At 36.5% G+C, this 19,868-nt stretch overlaps 1 protein-coding gene across 7 annotated transcripts in view; it reads right to left on the bottom strand.

Moving 5' to 3' along the window:
• UBR5 (ubiquitin protein ligase E3 component n-recognin 5) overlaps positions 1–19,868 on the bottom strand; it is an 83,490-nt gene that overhangs the window by 2,260 nt on the left and 61,362 nt on the right. For 5 of the 7 annotated variants that reach the window (XM_014068785.2, XM_014068788.2, XM_014068786.2 and 2 more), the window contains exons 39-58: positions 19,404–19,672; positions 18,038–18,249; positions 17,589–17,819; positions 17,075–17,148; positions 15,756–15,928; positions 14,520–14,633; positions 12,567–12,784; positions 11,527–11,647; positions 11,344–11,442; positions 7,860–8,103; positions 7,019–7,078; positions 5,964–6,078; positions 5,491–5,635; positions 4,289–4,419; positions 3,642–3,702; positions 2,380–2,555; positions 2,098–2,182; positions 1,340–1,495; positions 1,042–1,155; positions 214–358 (exon numbers count right to left, since the gene is read on the bottom strand). In XM_014068785.2, the coding sequence (XP_013924260.1) occupies positions 214–358; positions 1,042–1,155; positions 1,340–1,495; positions 2,098–2,182; positions 2,380–2,555; positions 3,642–3,702; positions 4,289–4,419; positions 5,491–5,635; positions 5,964–6,078; positions 7,019–7,078; positions 7,860–8,103; positions 11,344–11,442; positions 11,527–11,647; positions 12,567–12,784; positions 14,520–14,633; positions 15,756–15,928; positions 17,075–17,148; positions 17,589–17,819; positions 18,038–18,249; positions 19,404–19,672 (2,943 nt within the window). The remainder of the gene's footprint in view (positions 1–213; positions 359–1,041; positions 1,156–1,339; positions 1,496–2,097; positions 2,183–2,379; positions 2,556–3,641; positions 3,703–4,288; positions 4,420–5,490; positions 5,636–5,963; positions 6,079–7,018; positions 7,079–7,859; positions 8,104–11,343; positions 11,443–11,526; positions 11,648–12,566; positions 12,785–14,519; positions 14,634–15,755; positions 15,929–17,074; positions 17,149–17,588; positions 17,820–18,037; positions 18,250–19,403; positions 19,673–19,868) is intronic. The other 2 variants (XM_014068791.2, XM_014068790.2) reach the window with 1 other exon arrangement.

The following is a 19,868-nucleotide window of genomic DNA, read 5'->3' as shown; positions in this document are numbered from 1 at the left end:
ACTGTTTCCATCCACCAGAAGAATGGGCACAAGTGACTGAACATATTCCCACTAGATCCCTTTCACATCTTCTCTAGAGGAATGGAATAGGCCAGCTTATACAACATTGGATAACCCTATATCACTTGTAAAACATTTTATTTTTTAATCAATATGCAAAGAAGCTGATCAGAATTTTATTATGGTGCAACTTATAATCAAAATATATTATACCTGACTCATCATTGAAAGAAGTAAAGCTGATTAGCATCTGAACATTAACTTCACCACATCCATTGACTAGAAGCCTGAAATCTTCTGCTGTCAAGTCTTCTAATGAATTCTTTGGGAGTACATCCAATAGACCCTTCCTCATTGCCTGAAAAAGCCACCCGAAACAGAATTTTAGCACTCAATTGTACACTCCTGGGTTACAATGCAATTCAAGATTCCTTGCTGTGATACACAAGTTCTTGTCACAAACTGCAGCAACACCTTCCCAGAGTAATCCTTTGCTTCACGTCATCCAGACCCAGAGATAAAGTAGAGAGGGGTGTGTGTGATGTCCTCTGCATATTTACCTGAAGTTAACTATTTTATGTTCTGGAATCAAGGGACCAGCTGGAATTGTCCTCAGCCTCAAGAGAGCTACTCTGGGAAACTGGGCTCACAGAGAAGCAGAATATTATTTACAACAAGTTTTGGTTCAGCTATCAAGGCCAATCCAAATTTAACTGAGAATAAGTACAATTTTTTTCAAGAAACAGAATAGCAGAAAAATTAAGAATCAAATGGGAAATTGGCAGATTTGTTCACCTTTATTCATAATGGATCAGGAGGAAGAACAGTATTTACTATGCTAATTCTAAATTTCATACAGATATACTGCTGATGCTAAGAGAAGTATTTCTGCGACAGATTTTCTGGATGTTTTATGAAATGTGATATTTCATAGATGGCTTAAAAGTTTGTATCTATCCATTCAACTATATTTCTTTACAGATTACAGAACAATACTAAGAAAAAGTGCATCAAATTCCAAGAAGATTTCACATCACTTACATGTAGAGGTTGTTCTGCAACTACTAACATTCTATGTTCTGCATATTTACGGACATATTCATACACATTTTGAGGAGTGACTGGAATATTTACACCATTGGAAATAAGTTCAACCTAGAAAAATAATGCAACACAGAATTATTTTTAAAATATTATTAAAGGCTTTGTAACCATCACTTATTCACAACTCATCTTAGTCTTGCTTACATTTGTCACTAAAATTACTGAAGTATCTATTGATGTTAACATTAAGAGAGATTCTGAGGAAGTAACATTAACCACAGTAGTTTGGGCCTACCTGTCCTCCACCTTCCTCTTTGCACAGGTCTATCGCAAAAGCTAAGTCCATTGCTGCAAAAACTGCATCAGCATCTGTGCTTTGGGAAGCGAGGATGAGTTGCCGTAAACTCTCATACATAACCGGATCAAAAAAGGCAAAATCATGCCAGTTAACCTGAAAGTAAAAAGTAATCATCAAACATTTACTCATGTTCCACTGTACAGGTAAGCTTATCGTTGGAACTTTTGCAAGATTTTACAACTATTATTCTCATATCTATTTTAAGAACAACATTTCTATTACCTGATCAAAAAGTTAAATAAATCACAATATAAGCACAAAAGGTGGAGTATATGGGCATAGATTAGTTCTCAAACGGATTGTTACATCTAATTTGGGTTTATGACCAACTGACCTTGTGACCTCCAGCAGGCTAAAATTGGAATTCTACTTTGTTTTAAAAATAATGGCTTATTTTAGTTGTTTGATGACACTTCTGCTTAGAAGATTATGAATGAAAGATTTAGGAGACAAACTATAATGATCTACCAAAAAAATCACTTAATATCTTATATGTAGTTCTGCATTATACCCGAAATGGAGGTTTTTGAAATATTATTACCTTTATCCAGAAAAGTATCTGATAGTAAGGAAGGGAACATACATTTTAAACAGAAGGATGGATGTCATGGGAGCAATGCCTTACATTTTTAGCTGAAGACAAATTTCATCACATAATGCAGCAGCCCTATACTAAATCACTAAGAGATGCTTACCTTTCTGCCAAGAAGAACTTTTATTACATGTCGATTTAATGTAATCGGACATAGTTCATTTTGCAGCAAGCACAACCCTAGAATTCTGAAAATCAGTAGAAAGCAGTTAATATTTTAACAGAAAACTGCTAACAATATCAAAATAGAAGTATTAAGAAACAAAAGAGTCATTATTTTCAAATTTTGGTTGAAAATCCCTATCTTATTACACTTACTGTCATATATACATTTCAAATTGTTTTTCTCTCTGAAAGCAATTCACTCATCTAGAGGATATTTTACCTGCCGATATTTCTGAAGCAATTCAGTCTGGCTTCTGTATTTTTGCCTGGCCTTGGTGTATAAAAACCTCGTTTTCCAGGTTGATAAAACAGTGGTGCATTATCATCACCATCATCTGTATCATCTAATTCCATGTCCACAACGCTACGACTAGAACCATGTCGTTTTCTATTTTCCTTTTTAAAAGAAACACACAATAGAAATAAAAACTGACTTCTTTAGTACTGAACTATATATTCAAAATATGCCATTCAAAAAGGTGATTTAAACAAATGCTAATCTAATAATATACCAGTACATCTATGTAGTTATCTAGCAGTTTCTAAAATATGGACTCTGCTTTAGTTTTGTTCGTGTCATCTCTTCAAGCAAATAAAAACTAAAAGGAATAGTCTAATTTCTTTCTAATAACTAGTTTTCAGATATGCAAAAAAAAAAGGTTTAGGCTTGTACGCTCTCATCAATTCAACATAAGGAAAGAACAAATGAACAATAATTTGTAAAGAGATAGCATGCAAAATACTGTGAAATGAAACTAAGAAGAAAAGTGTTGTCTGAATGAGTTCACTATGTATTCAATCCAGATACAATTTTTTCATCTTAACAGGGAAAACAGCTAATCTTATGCCACCTGTTTCTCAGGTATAAGACTAAGTAAATGAAACCATTGCTGGGCATAGAAACTTGTTACAGATACTCCTCATTTAATACCATGAATGGGACAAGAAACTTGATCATTAAGCAGCGACTAAGTGACATGTCAATTGCGCTTATAATTTTATTTCAGTTTTCCTTTGTTTTATAGATCTACAAAGGTTGTAAATGTTACGACTGATCATAAAGTTACTTTTTCATCACTGCCCAAAATGTGAATGGTCCCTAAATGAGGCAATCACCAAATGAGGACTAGCTGTATGATCAATTTCCATGACAAAATTGAGGCTGTAAGTATTGCAAGAGCAAGTTGTGATAATATGCTGCATGTAGTCTCTCTTGTTCAGAACACCAACTGCCGTGGCTTCATGGAATTTGAGAGATTCTTTTATTTGGTTATTTAATTAATAATTAATTAATTATTATTAAATTAAATTAATTTAATTATTATGGTTATTTAATTTGTTGACTCTGGGAATACATATGATTTCTGGTCTCATGAATGTGAATTAAAAAAATCTTCTTGGAAATGAATTTCTCTATTTTAGGTATTTGAGACATCTTTAAACAGTAAATTAATAAAGGCATTGTCTACAGATGTTTCTTACTTGTACTTTATCAGAAGAATCCAACAAGCCAAGGTCTAGAATGCTGTCAGCTCCATTTTCCCTTTGGAAAGAATAAAAATCAATTACATTGAGCCAATATAATGTTTACAGATAGAGGAAAGCAAAGCAGCAATCAGCAGAAACTGCACTATTCATATACTTATCATACCTACAAGCGTTCTCCATATCTTGCAGAAATTTCAAAGACCCTCTTTGGAATCTCTAAACATAGCCACAACACAAAACTAGTAGACACAGATGCTAGGGGGAAGGCAAGAGGACAATAAAACAGATTGTGAACAAATGTTGCCCTTTCTGCACTTGTGCTACACACTGCACCCAAGTACATAACAAGAAGAGTTTGTGTCACAATGTCACAATATATATTTCATCATTTTTGCATGCTGTGGTTGCGCCTTATGATAGAATAAGAGACCCTTCCACTATCAAAAAGATCCAAAATTTTGTGTAATAGTAGATGATGTGTCTAAAATTTGGGATGAATTTTCAGCCATTTGTTTATAAATATGGAGGAGGTAAGCTTTATAAATATGGAGGAGGTAACCTTGGCTTTAGGAACTTTTAGCTAATCGTTACCATAGTTGAAATTCACGTGCATATTTTAATTCTCATGAATATTAAATTACCTCCCATGTGCAATGATGAGCTCCATAGCCTCATCCACTCTTGCTCGAAGGGAATCTTCACTTGCTAATAGCAAAAGCAGCTGTGCAGGTGACAATTCCAATAGCATGCCTGTAATCTTGCTTGCAAATGCCTGAAAAGATGTAATTTATATTTATTTTCCAATGCTTACACTTTTTCCCTCCACCTAATTATTATTCTAGTTATGCAGAAAAAAAATCTGCTACCTGTCTGCTTCCCAATATGTTAAAATTATTGGTAGAGAACCACAGGATAAATGGGATGGGATTTGGCCCCAGGAAATTTCTGTTCCAGACATAGGAAGGGCAAATCCAGATAGTAAAATATAATTTATTCTGAATTCAAATAATATGGAAAATGTAGAAGAATTATTTTTCTGGGGTTTATCCAAAAAGAGCCCAATAAGCAAATTAATCTAACACATTCAGACTCAGAAAAAATTCTGTTCCAGCCTTCGATTTTTTCTAGTTATCTATCAATGCTTCTATATTTAGGTTTGCTTGTTTCCAGTTTTATCTTACAGCCATCCTTCTCAACCCTTCTGATTTTTTGTGAAGCAATAATGAAAACTATTCCCTCCAGATTTCCAACTGGAGCCTTTTCCGAGGATACATGCCACAAACAGTCACAATGCTAATTAAAATCTACCAGTCTATTCTGTTCTTAGATACAGCAATATTCACAAGATCCATGCTAACCCAGAAATTTATTTTAATGGGAGGCTTTTTCAAACTTAATAGCCATTAACTTGGCATTCAGAAAAAGGGATGGCAGGTAGGTTGGTATGGGAGTGATCTTGGGTCTTGCCCAGAGGAGGCATGTTATCTACATGTTACTCATAAGATAACACAATCCTTGCATTGAATGCTGACCTAATTATTAAAAGATGAAGCTCGTCCAAACGTGGATCTTTTTTTATACATGCACAATTGTTTTATTTATATTGTCCAAGGTCTAAGATTATTTATATTATAGCTATATACATTCATTAAATAAATATATTCTACTACAGATTGTGGCATATTAAGCTGTCTTGTTATAATAGTATGTTCGACACCAATTATGAAACATCCAAGGACAAACTAAGGCAAAGAATATAAAACCCTCAAATAAAACAGGTTAGAATATTTTCTAAAAAAAGAAAAAAATAGTGCCCTCCCCAAGTAGAGAGGCGCAAGCTCACAGGTTGCATTGCTTGTACACGGGGATAAAGTCTTTCACCCAGGGCCTGTCGATGTGCTGGAAGAGGATCAGGGTCATCACTAGGATTTCCTTCAGATGCAGGTCGAAAAGGTCTGGTGTCAATGGACAGCTGCCTCCTGAAATCCCTTTAAAACACACACACACAAACGTTCTTTATCAGAAATTATTGTTGTTCCCCATACGACCAAGATACTGAATTGTGGGACTGTGTTAAGAAAATAAAAATGAGGTTTTTGTTCTGTTAAAGGGATAGGACATCAGTCTCTGCTCCACCTTTTGTTTGTACTTCAATGCAAGACAGAACCTCTTATTTATGTTTGAATCCTTGATTCTGTAAGATGTTTTAGAGAGTTATTTATACCCTGCTCTTAAGTCCTATCCTGCTCCCTATTACTAGAAATTAACATCAGAAAATTCTCTGAGCAAAATTTATATGTTAGGGGGACAACTTACCTGTCTCTGTCTCTTCGAGAACCAGTTCGCAACCCACTACTATTTCTCCTCATTTCTCTCTCCCGCTCCCTTTCTCGATCTCTCTCCCCTCTGTTCCGTAATCTCTGCATTAGACCTGAAGAGACAGTCAAGTTTGTACAGAGGTTTTCCTATAAGAATCATAACTAATACAAAGAATTATGAACTGTGAGAGGAAGAAGAATACAAAATTTAAGTTTGGAAGCTTTCTACAAAAGGTTTAAGAACTGATGCAATAACAATTTTTCATCTAATTTTACCTCCCCATTCTAAGCAACATTTTAGAAGACTTTTATTCTAGTTCAAAAAATATAATACACTGCAGGAGAATTTGTGAATCCTTCCTTGCTTCAAAGTATTATTAATTCTCAAGGCCTTTACAATATAGTTAGTCCTCAACTTATGACCACAACTGGGACCAGAATTTCTGTTGCTAAGCAAGGTAGTTGTTAAGTTAATCGTGTCCAATTTTACAACCTTTTTTGCCATGGTTGTTAACCAATCATTGCAGTAGTTAAGTATATCATGTTTTTGTTATAGAAAGCTGACTTTTCCCATTGACTTTGTGTTTTGGAAGCTAGCTGGGAAATTCACAAATGGCAATCACACGGCACTGGGATGCTGCAATTGTTGCAACTACATGCCAGTTACCAAGCACCCAAATTTTTATTATGTGATTGTGACGATGCTGTGACAGTTAAAATGTGAGGACTGGACATATGTCAGTCCTCACATTTTTTCCAATGCCTCTAACTTCAAACAATTTCTAAATGGATGGTAGGCCCAAATACATGCAACTGAAATAGAATACGTATATTTCCCTACATAACATTGTTTCTTTTTCCTTATTCTTCCTTTGGTATTTCTTCTATGCTGAATGTTATTAATAAATCTGTTAGTAACAGAGTGTGTGATGATCCAGGACATGGCACAAAGGCAACACAACCAGAGAACCAGTATGAGTCCAACTGTGCCCCCAACTGTGCCCCCAATGTCCCTTTCAACTCTCCGACCTGGAAAAAAGGTCTTCCACAAACCTGTAACTGCCTTTGGCTCAAAATACTCCAGTCCAAATGTTGTAAGCAGAAAACTTCCAACTATAAATCCAACAAGGCAAGATAAAGTAATTAATCCGATAGGGCAAGCAAGATAAGGAGTTCCAAAAGTGAAGTAGCACGGCAGTAAAACAAACCAGTTGGGAGGATGCCAGGAACTCAGATAAACAGTTAACACACATCAGTGTGTGTTCTCGACAACTGCCCCTCCCATTTGCATCTCCTTTAAACTCCATCCCCAAGTGTGCCTTGTGAAGGGAATCGGGGCCCTTTTCTCCCTCATAAGCTACTCTTCTCTGTTCTTCCCTGTGTGCCCTAGGATGAGGAGGGGGTGGGCCTTGGTCTTCATCTGAACCCCCTCTCCCTTGTTCTACCTCTCTCCTGCTCTACCCTGACTTTGCCCTTCCCCAGTTTCCTCCACAGCCAACAGAGTCACTCTCCTGCTCTCTGTCAGCTGTTTGTCTTCCCCCTCGGATTCAGACTGCGATGGGGGCATAACAGAGGGGTGCCCCTTTTATTTCAAAATAATACGCGTGAAATATGGGGAAATTCTGACAATTCCTTCCTATTAACCCTATTTAGTAACTTTCTTCTATAACTGATTAGGCAGAAAACTGCATTCTATTCTACAAGTAAGATTTTGTTTTTGTGTGCACATAGGGCAATTTGTATCAAGTGTGCAGAACAATATTACTACACAATTTAGACTCTTACTTTTGACCATTAAAACATCTTACTAGACTACAGCATAACCTTTTTCCTTCTCTTTGGCAAATGCATACATGTTAAATAACATATAAATCATATTCTTTGAGATACCTACTTGTATGTGTCCCCTTGTTGGCATTTTGAATACAATCCAGATTTGGCAGTTTCTCATTTGACAAAAAGGCTTGTGCAATAGCAGTATAAAAGCTTCGTGCCACACCGCTGCCTTCTCCTGGTTCATCCTTAAATGTAACCTTTACCCTATGGACAGCCATTGGAGTGGTAGCACATCTTCGACCAAAGTGATTGTTGAGCTGCCTCATTGTTTGCTGAATCAGAAGGTCTCTATCCCGATCAACCTAGCAGACATATCAGAATAAGAGTTTAAACCTCTGAAGAAAAAGGAAGAACAAACACTAGTTTCATATGACTACACTCCCTCTCAAAGTCTGCCCAATAACATCTCTCAGAGCACCATTCACCAATTATTCAGAAAGTTGTTATGACTGTAATAAGAATGATCAGCTGTCCATGAGCTGTTTCAGTAAAAGAATCAGAGGAATATGAGTTAGAAGATCACTACGGTGATATCAGATTCAAAATGATATTAAAACTGTATCATTAGTACTGTTTCAGTATTTTTCTTTAACATAAAAAGTCATGTAGTGTAATAATAAATGTCAGGAAATTATATTTTAAAATATTAGAAATCAGTGCTATTAAGGATGAACAACAAATTTCCTTAGCTTAGGATCTCCCAAGATACCATTTAGCAAAATCAATGAAGGAAATATAATAAAAACTCCATTTTGAAATACCCCAAATCCATCTAACTTTTCCTCAACTGAGACTGTCACATATTGATTCAATTATTCTGAGTTACTATGTACATGTAGTTGGAACTTTTTGGTTTGCTTGATCCTTCCAAAGTCTATAGCTGAGAATCAATTTTATATATATTGATGGTCTCTTGTGACGAGCCGATGGACAGAGAATGGAAGCAGTTAGCTTCCTCCCATAATTGGGGCATACCAGGGGTTGTGACACTGTGTGTGTGTGTGTGTGTGTGTGTGTGTGTGTGTGTGTGTGTGTAGATTTTCACGGGTGTAGATATGCTGGTCTTGTTGTATTCGGGTCTATTCCCATGTAAGATTGATATTGTCTTGGCAATGTTTCAGTGAGGTCTCACTCACCATCTTCAGGCTGGGTTTTGGGCTTAAAGTGTGATCGGAGCTGTCGTCTTTCTATAAATGGTGGGGGGGGGGTATGGAGTACTGGCTTTGTTTCAGTAAGTGGAGTGATTGTGGTTGTATCATGATTGGTAGATTGGTGTTGATTGGTGCTGGCTGTGTGTACATTGTTGTTTCATGTTGTAACGGCCTGGATGGTGGGTGGGGCTCATTTGTTGACTAGGGCTTTTGTGTGTGTGTGTGTGTGTGTGTGTGTGTGTGTGTGTGTGTGTGTGTGTGTGTGTGTGTGTACACACATATGTATTATCCTGCCTTTATTATTTTTTACTAATTACTGAATGCAGCAAATATATCCAACACACTTTCCTCCTATTTTTCCCACAACAACAATCCTTTGAGGTGAATTGGGCTGAGAGAGAGAGTGACTAATCCAAGGACATCCATCAGGCTTTCATGGCTAAGGGAAGGACTAGAGCTCAGAGTCTCCCACTTTCCAGCCTGGTGCCTTAACTGGCTCTCTATTCTCAGATCTGAAATCTGGAAGTAGCATAGAACAAAGTGGCTCAGCTACTATAGGGAATATTATACATGAACCACATTACACCAATTTTATCTAAACTATTCTGGTTTCCAATAGAATACAGGTCCATTACAAGGTGTTAGCAATGATATTTAAAGCTCTAAATAAGTTGGGGTTTTGATATTCAAGACCGCAATTATCTCTCTATATACCGTATTTTTCAGAGTATAAGACGCATCTAGGTTTTGAAGAAGCAATTTTAAAAAAAAAAGTTTTTGCACTCTGAAGACCTCCCCAAAATGACCCGTTTTTTGCAAAAAAAAGGCCCATGTTTTTTTTTTCCAAAAAAGGGCATGAATAACCTTTAGGTGGTTTGTAAAGTGCTCCTGGGTGGTGGCCCTCCCAAAAGACAAGCAAAAATGGGCCTTTTTTGTCAAAAAAAGAGTATGTATATAGCCTTTAGGAAGCTTATAGAGTGCTCCTGGGGGCTGGAAGAGGGGCAAAATTGAGCAAAAAACAGCCCGTTTTTTGCTCATTTCTGCCCTCCCTAGCCCCCAGGAGCACTCTGCAAGGCTCCTAAAGCAGTGTTTTTCAACCTTTTTTGTGCAAAGGCACACTTTTTTCATGAAAAAAATCACGAGGCACACCACCATTAGAAAATGTTAAAAAATTTTAACTCTGTGCCTATATTGACTATATATAAAGTGTTTTTCCCACGGCACACCTTACACTATGTCACGGCACACTAGTGTGCCGCGGCACAGTGGTTGAAAAACACTGTCCTAAAGGCTATGCACACTGCCATTTTGGTGAAGGGGGCGGGGTTTCGGGAGGCAAAAATGCTGTATTCAGTGTATAAGACGCACCCAGATTTTCAGCTTTTTTTTTTTAAGGGAAAAAAAGTTCCGAAAAATATGGTACATAACTCAATAGCTCGCCAAGTAAGCTCTTCTTTGCTTCTCACTATTGAGAGCTATATGTATTATATGGAAATGGGAGAAATGGACTTCTTAACTGTAGCATTCTTGTTCTAGAAGGTTCAGCCAAGTCCTAATACTGGCTATTATACCACCTGGCAACTTAGCTAATCTTTGGGTTTCCTGATAGCATCTAAATGGTCTTTTGATATTGTAGACTGGTATTTCTTGATGAACTGAAAAATATGGCTTGAGAGATTTACGCTGATATGTTTTATTCATTGTCCACCTTCCTCAGAGTTTCTAATTTAATTAGCATCCTAACCAATTTTTAACCAAAATACACACATACAACCCTACAAAACCAGATTTCATGTAGTCTCAGTGGCATTATGATCAACAGTCTATCATCTCACTGACTTAAACTGGCTTTCAGCTATGTTTTGGATGGCTAGATAACTGTTTTACTGTCCTTTAATATAGAATATTATTTTAGTGTACCAAGTTTTTATTTTAAAAAATTAATAATTTTACAACTTTTATTGGTATTTTTTTCTGACATACAGAATTTTTGTATACATGTGTAGTTTGTGATATAAATCCCCCCAAATTCTTTTTCTAACACATTTTTTCTTTTGCTAACTTGTTTTAATGCTATGTGTGTGCAAATGCAGATTACTTACTTCAAAAAAATAAAAAAAACAGAAGTTTGTGACTCCATTCAATAACACTTTCCATAATATGGCGGAATCCATTATGGCAGATCTTGCTAATTAACTTACACAGAAATCTGGCAGATTTCTTGGACCTTCCTAGAATTTACCTATTCTGAAATCTATTCTGTCACTTTCTCTGAAATGATTTTGGATGTTAGATCAATTTTATACCCTAAATGCTGAAATGAAAAACAGGATATTCCACTACATGCCATCTTTTAAATCAAACTAAAATAAGAAAGATCAATTTCATTACCTCTAATGTTAAATCCCTAGACTGCTGATTTCTCAGCTTTTCCATTTCTCTGCGGAATTTTGATTCTTTCACTTCAAAACCACCTAATTCAGTCAAGATCTACAAAGATAATGTATGCATTAATAGAAGAAAAATCCCACAATACAACCAAGTGGCCCTTCGATTGACAAAACAAAAACATACCGATCCAGGTTCTGCTCCTACATCTTCCATGAATACTCTTCCAAATAACTCTAGAGAAAGACGCCAACGTCCAAGCAGCATATCATGAGAAATTACCATTCCCATGAAGCTACATTGTGGCCTGTGAAACAAATATACAAACAATTAATCAAGAAGGCAGTCTTTTATATATCTTGCTTTTCTAGCAAGATTAAGGAAACATTTATCCTACAAATGAAATCAAGGAGTGTTTTAACCCAGGCAAGAAAATAAATAATATTTTTTTAAAAATTACTATTCCTGCCACCCAATTCAATGGCAAACTAAGCCACAATTCAAAATTGCTTGCCTTATCAAATCTGAACTGTGGAGAGTCTGTTGTTGAACATTCAATAAGTTCTTTTAACTTTTGCTTCCAAAGCCCATTCTAAAAATTGTGTTCTTAGCATTATTATTTTTAAAAAGCAAGAAAACCAATTAATCATGTAGACAGGACGGGGAACAAACTGGGCAGGGAGCTGTTTTATATTGATGATTATCTGTTGGCACCTAATAATAAAGCATGTTTCTTCTCCTCCTCAGACATAATCTTTCCCTTGTTTTTCATACTCCCACAGATACACAATATGCATCCTGTGATTTTCAGAATCTCAAGATTCCTCTATCCTCATACCTGCTTTTTCTCTGTCCTAAGTCTTGAATTCTCTGATACTGGGAAAAGTCTATTTTGCTTTTCAGAAATGCCTCACTTCAGCTTACCTATTTCAATTCCTCCCAAGCCCAAACTGTGTGTTGCTGCAGGAAGATGCAGACCTTTTCTCTACACTGGAAAGTTAGTAGGACCTATAACTCCTCAATAGGCAGAGAGAGAGGTCTCTATTATAATCCTGAAACTACACAGTGGGCTGTATAGGGACACCCAGGAGGAGTAGATGCCACTTGTTCTTTCTCTCTCGTTTTGCCATCTAACTCAGACTTCAATTCCCAGAATTCCCCCAGCCAGACAACTTCCGTAACCCCACTGAAATTTACATCTTTACTTCTTCTTTAAACAATGCTACCTGAAGGATGTTAGAGGAGGTCCTTCACTTTCAGTTAGCCCAATCTCTGCCAATAAACTGCTTTTCAGTTGTGCTGCAAGATCGTGTGCTGACGGCCCCGGCTTTGAACCTTCGGATTCTTCTGATGGCACATTTTGTTCTTCTTCTTTCTTCTGCCGATACTGCATGCTCATCACATTTTTTAAATTGGCTGCATAGGACATCTTGGTTGGAAGAACCTAATTGAAAAGGATATTAAAATGCTTTTGAAATAATTCATACGCTTTCAAGATAATACGGTTCTGAAAAATCACACTTAAGAGTGCTGAGTTTTCAAAGAAATCTGTGGGATCAGAAATTTCAGTTGCCTAAAGTCCCCACGGACCAACCACAGTTGGGACCAACAATTCTATCATTAAGTGATGCAATCATTAAATGAAGTGTCAGGTGACCATGCCCAGTTTGATTAAGTCACTTCAGCGCTACTGGCAGTCTTTGTTAAGTGCAATGTTCTGCAATAACTTTGGATTTACTAATGGTCTCCCCATTGACTTTGCTAGCCAGAAGCCTGCTGTAAAGATCACAAATGGCAACCATGTGACTTCAGGACACCACAATGTAAATATATGTCAGTTGCCAAGGACACAAATCACCATCTTTGATTGCTGGGACAGTGGAACAGCCACAATTTCAAGGGCTAATCATAAATCTCGTGTTTTAGTGCTATTGTAATTTTGAAGGGTCAGTGAAAGTGCAGTTGGTAAGTGAAGACAGCATAAGCAGCAAATTTTAATTCTTCTTAAGGTGGGGGGGGGGGAACCAAATGGATCATTGCTTAGATCAACCTGGAGTTCTCACTCAAGACACAAATATGGGAAATATGAAAGGAATGAAAAGAAGAGGATGACCAGAAAATGGATGTACTCAGTTAAGGGATGATGTGTGCACCATTAGAAAACTTGAAAGACAAGGTTGGGGGCAAATCATCATGGAGAAAATTTATCTATGTGGTTGCTAAGAATTGACCACAATTTGAATATAATCTACAAGGGCATGCAGTATTTCAAAATAGCATTTTGAAACCTATCAAAACCTATGTGTGACGGAAAGTACTTTTTTTTTTTTTTTTACTCACAAGTGCTCCAGAAGTTGCTCCTCACAAGGAGATTACAAGACAATGGTCTTTAGCAGATTTTGACTATGGGAGATGACAAAATAGCCATGCTCAAACCAGCATGTGGTTAAAAAGGATACTAAGCTTGCATACCTTCTAATTTCTGCTCAGAAATTGCTTATTTACTAATTTAAAGTTATTCGAATCCTTTGGATAAACAAGGAATAGTTCTTTGATCCAGATTAAAAATTATATATTATTATTTCTGACAAATCTTAACAGACTTTTTATAACACCAGGACTCAAATGATGATGCTTTGGTTTTTTTTTTAATAGATAAAGAGTTGGGCTATGGAATGAAGCAATCATAGGTTGTAAATTAAGAGGAGATGAAAATGTACTAAAATTGTTTAACTTGTGATGAAGGTTGGAAGTCACTTCTGTACATATTCTTTTTCTTCACTATATTTTTACTTTTCTTTCTCTCTCTTTCTATTCTTTAATTTTTTTTTCCTTTGCATTTTTCCTTTTTTAAACTCTTCTTTCTTTTACTCTATTAGTTTTTACTATTGCAATTACAATCTTAAATAAAATTATTTTAAAAAGGAATCAAAACCAAGATAAAAACAACACGGCAGCACCTTCTTAAGAGTAGCAATTATAAAGAAGAAAGACAATTGTCTTCTAATTTTCTAAGCCAAGGCAGGGGTCTCACAAGGGCAGGAAGTTCACTGAAAGTGGAGGAGGATAACATGCACACTGTTACACTGTTTTTTTCAACAGAATAGCAATAGCAAGAAGATATAGAGGAAAGGGGAAAAGGCTGTACGAATTATTTAATACACGTAACAAATTCATACCTCAAGACAGTTTCTATCCACGGTCACTTCTAATAAACATTTCCCACTATTGGCAGACGATGAATAGAGACCTTGACTTGGCCGACCAAACAAATCTTCTTTTCTAGCATTTGGCTGAAAAACAATGTATCCATGAATATTATTAGTATTAGTACGAACACTGAGATAAATATAACACCCTGATCATTTAACCAGAAGGTGGTGTAACGGTACTGACATATCTATCTTATTTCTATTAAAATTTTCTCCTATGCTATTTGTTCTGTGTCACTCCATGGCTGAGTCATACATCAGAATCAATATTAAGGATAAATTCAAGCAGATTTACAGTTTGAAGCCAACTTCACAAGCCCTAGTTAATGATAGATGACATTAATTAACCACAAATGAAATATACAATTGTAATCTGGATCCCCTACATCTGCATGCCTCCTAGAAAGTAGGGGAATAAATTAGATGGAAGATGGAACACCCAACTCAATAAAATTCATTCCGGAAGATACTCCACATTGGTTTGGCCAATCTGGTATCATTTGAATTGCAATGGGATTCTCTTATGACATTCCTCATCACCACTCTCCCTCAATCATACCACCACAGCTTAATTATCTTCAACAAGGTTGCTGGGTCCCCCCCACCCAGGTCTTAACCAATCTGGATTAAACAGGATGCATTAGCTCTGAACTACGGGCACACACTGCAAGTAAACATTTTGTGTTGAATTTATCCTCAGGCGAGACACAGATCACAGATACAAGGAAAAAGGATCAATCTTCTCCATTCGGGTACTATTGCCTAACTGCCTGGAAGATAAGCTGCTAACATTACTTTTAAAGACGTTTGCCTTTGTGCAGATGGGTTAATAAGTATGGTCTGCAAAAAGAAAGCAGATAGCATCTGCTATCTGCTTTGGAGATAGCATCAAAAATGTTATAACTAGCATGCATACAAAAGTGATGTAAATGTAAAAAAAAAAACCAACCCACTAATATATGTTGGTTTGTCTGACCTGCTGCTGAGGTATCTTGTGTATGCTTGATTTCTACTGTTGTTAAGAATATCAGAATGGTATTCTGATATACCATCCACATTTCAACAAAAGTACTAGCGAAATGACAGATCTCTATTGGAGGGGGGGGGGTCATTTTACGTCATCCAATATGTTCCTGAACTCTCAATCGTAAAGAGCCAGAACAGCAGTACACACACCAAATAAATGTTCTTGTTGAAGGCTACCTGTAACAGATGAGGCTGGTCTGCCAGAGGGATGGCCTCTGCTAGAGGAACTTCAAAAGGATTAGGGGGAATACAGCCCAAGAATGTCATAGAATCTGATCGCCGGAAGAATGGATGATTTTGGCCTGTTTCAGCTGGAAGGGAGTCCTCATCCTTATCATTAAGTGTAGTACCTGGCAAGCAGAAATGTGAAGGAAGGAAACAATTCAATTTTGGAGCACTTGGAAATAGCTAATTTTGTAATCATCAGTCACTGATACTACATGACTATTTTGATACAAAGTTCTCTTTCTTCTTGCATATCTTTACCACTTCCATGCAAAAAAGTTTTGTTAGGCATAAATTTCTTCAAGATAACCTCCTTTCTTTTTTCAAACACGAAGGGTGGTTTGAACATACAACAGCATCACCTGCAAGCACAGCTATCAAGATCTTATTTCTTTTCATACTGAACACATATCTCTCAGGTGACAAATTGATATTATTATTTCTAGCATATTACTTCTAACTGATACTCAACTGAGCTCTTCAAATTCTAAGAGGTGAGAGGCTCAATTAAGAATATGGATGCTGATCTCATAGGAAAGCCTTGAAATACAGAAAAACTATGAACATTGGAGTCTAGGAAATTGAATTTCCAAAGTTCTGGCTTAATCCCCCAGAAATTCCAATTCCCTGTATTTTAAGTGAAGAAACACTCTGCATGAACAAGCAGAACTTAAGCCTAAAGTTATTCCCACCATGCTCTGCAAAATTGTTATTTTTTTGAAAGAGAGATTAGTCAAGGAGCATATTAAGATGCTCATCCATGCATATTAATATTATTCTTTCCAAAAGGAAAACAATCCAAACAAGTAAATGAGGATGTAGGAGACAACAATCTTCCATTACTACTTGAAAGCCAGATACCTGGAAATTACGTTTGGTTGCTAAATGATGATGTGTCAGTCTGTATTTGCGCAAAACATCCCATATAGAAATACTTATACTTTTTCTCTACTAAAAAGTGTTTTTCCTTTAGTGAAACAACAAAATTTGCTTCACTACATTAATGTGTCTCAATACTTATGCAAAAATGACAATACATTATGAGATGACTGCTTTTATTCTTGAAATGTAATTCTATTATGCTAAATGGAATAATTAAAGTATTTTCAAAAACATTTCTAATTTATTTATTTATTGTATTTATTTCTAAAAAATAATGCATTAATTTTAATAATAAGATTCTTCAGCCTCAAAACAAATCCTTAAGGCATGTGAGGCATAATTAAGCCTCCATTCATTTTCTCTTCTCCCCAAGCCATATTAATACTAACTTTGATTCGTATCATCATCATTTTCATGTTCAGAATCTTCATTGTCCAGGCCAAGTTCCAAAAGCTCTCGAGTCCTAAAAAAAAGATTCCATTTTAACTAGCCAAGAGTAAAATTTAGCAAGCTCTATCAGATCTCTCTTGTAGCAACTTAGAACAATAAAACCAAAAATCAGTATTTCAAAGCTGATTGGCCATAGTTATTAGAAAGTGGATTACAACTGTAACCTAAGAATTCCAGGAAATATTCTACTTTCAAATGAAAAACCTATGTATAAGCAATTTAAAGGTGGTACAATTATGAGAGTTTCTCAAAAATCTTTCAATATAATGGGAAAGATTCTTGCCTTATTTGTGAATTAACTGCACCTGTAATCTTATAAAAATATAATTATGTATATCTGCCACAAATGCATGATATATCCTAAAATATATATTTAATCTTAAGGAAAGATAGAGGAAAAAATACAACTTGCTGCTCAGCTAGCTAGTTGTCTATTATTGATCTGGTTTCTACCTCTTCCGTTCCAGCTGAGGCGTATCCAAAGTTGTTTGTTGGTTCATTGCTTTAATCCAATAAATGAGAGCTTGAAAGACATAGGCTACATGTTTCAATGAGCAGACATCTAAGACTGGAAGAACATCAGAATGCTCATCATTGTGGGAACGCATCAAGGAGAGGGCGTAATTCAAGAAATCTCCCCTTGCAGACATCATCCCCTGTCGAGCACTGAGCAATGTAGCACGCCTGCAATTATAATAAGTATTACAATTCTACAGTTCTACAATTGCTGGGTTTTTTTTAAAAAAATCATGGTTAAATCCAAAATATTATCACTTAATTTACATAAATATGACCACACTATAAATAAAATACGTCCCGAATATAAATTGCTCCTCTGAATTTTTTGGCACAAACATATTACTTATAGGATTTTTTAAAAAAACATACAATTGTTAACATACCGTCTACCCTCCAAAGTCCTTAGGCTAGCTTCTTCACGTGCTGTCATCCTCTCTCTCCGGGTTGAGTTCTGTGATGCATGAAGAGGATGGTTTGGATGGCCAGGATCTCCAGCAGAGGCAAGTGCAGATCCATAACGTAGCTGAGCTTCAGTGGAGTCCATAATGCTCACCATCCAATTCCAAGTGGGAATCAGTTTGTCTTCAACGTAATTCTAAAAACATTATTATTGCCCATTTGTTACATACAAATAATACAGGTAGATAATTTTCCTAATAATATTTATTTTTACGTTTCTGGAAGCACTGAATCGCTTCTTAAATTTTCCTTTTATTGACTTCCTGATTTACAAGCAGACATTTATCATGTTTTTGGCCAACCAAGAAACCAGAGATTGGAAAGAAGTATAAGGAATTTCTAACTGCAGTTTAAATTTGGACCAGAAAACCAGTCTGAAATCCATGCCAGGTTTTCAGTTCCCCTCTTGCACCCCAGGCACACACAAGTATAAGCCTCCTGCTAGGATTTTACCTTTGAAATGCATCAGGAGTGCAAAATAGCAAAAGAACAACAATGGCTGGAAATGTTTATCCAGCGGTCTTTGTTATTCAATCATTCTGACTGAAAGATCTTAAGACTGAAGTTTCCAGAAGTTTTCAAAATAGGTTTGCAAAACTGGCTGGAGAATGGGAGAAGACTGAAATAAACTAAGTAAATTGCAGGCACTAGAGAGCAGAGCCTAGTGCAAGGAATGTCCCTTGTTAATAATGAGTAGCATCTTTAGCAGACTGCCTAATTGTCTCTCTATCAGCATGTGTATTTTTCTTTACACAATTGCAGACCAGGGAGTTCTGTAATTATTTACATAAGTCTGCCTTTGATTTCCTTCCTTCAGTGCCATTTTGCAGAGCTGAAAAGTAGGAGAGAGAGAGGGAGGGAGGGAGAACTTCTAGTCATTTGAATGTGCCAAATGAATAGGCATGTGGGACGGCTTAGGTTCATGCATTGTGTGCATGCTTGTATTTGGGCGTATCCATTGCTGGTATGTACAGATCCAACCTATTTTGGCAGAGCTTGAGAGCATCTGGAAGAACTATAGGAATTTCTCTGCTGTGATGCAGGGAGGAAATTCCACCCAGTATTTCAAAACAAGGCAAGATGCATATAGAGCAATTTTTTTAAAAAAAAGTAATAATAGGCAAGTAAATAGATCCTGACTAAATGAATAACTATTTATTGAGAGAAAAGGAGTTATGAGTTGGAATGAGAAAAGGGCAGATTTTTATGGTGTGTGTGTGTGTGTGTGTGTGTGTGTGTGTGTGTGTGTGTGTGTGTGTGTGTGTGTGTAGAAAGCACACTGCATTGTACCTGTAAATTCACAGCATCTTGGTATGTCAGCTTCACTGCAGCTGGGATCTGGGAGTATACCAAATGATTGTATTTGGGAATTAGTCCCATAAGATCTGATATTTGTCGTATCACAATACTGTACGCCCTTGCCAAACTGCTTGCAGATGTTAGGTAGCTGCTAGCATTGCTCGCCTCAAGAGCCGCGGCTGCGGCTGCTGCACTGGTACTGATGGTTCCGCTCCGACGCAGGTTGGATGGATCAATATAAATTAAGCCTGCTGAACTGGCTAAAGGGAGAGAAAACAAAGAGCATTGTGGGAGGAAGGAATAGACAAAAGCAAACCCCAAGTATTTATACCAAAGCAGAACCTCCATCTTAAAATGCTTGTAAGTGACTGTTAAACAACAGAAGCACCACATGACAGGTAAAAAGACAATTCTGCAGGGTTACACCATGTAAAAATTTGCATCTACATTAAGAAC

This window comes from Thamnophis sirtalis, unplaced genomic scaffold (assembly GCF_051295495.1).
Source record: "Thamnophis sirtalis isolate CommonGarterSnake01/CBP01778 unplaced genomic scaffold, rThaSir2_p1.2 scaffold_2, whole genome shotgun sequence".
Lineage (NCBI taxonomy): Eukaryota > Metazoa > Chordata > Lepidosauria > Squamata > Natricidae > Thamnophis > Thamnophis sirtalis.
This window is presented reverse-complemented; position numbering and strand designations above follow the sequence as displayed.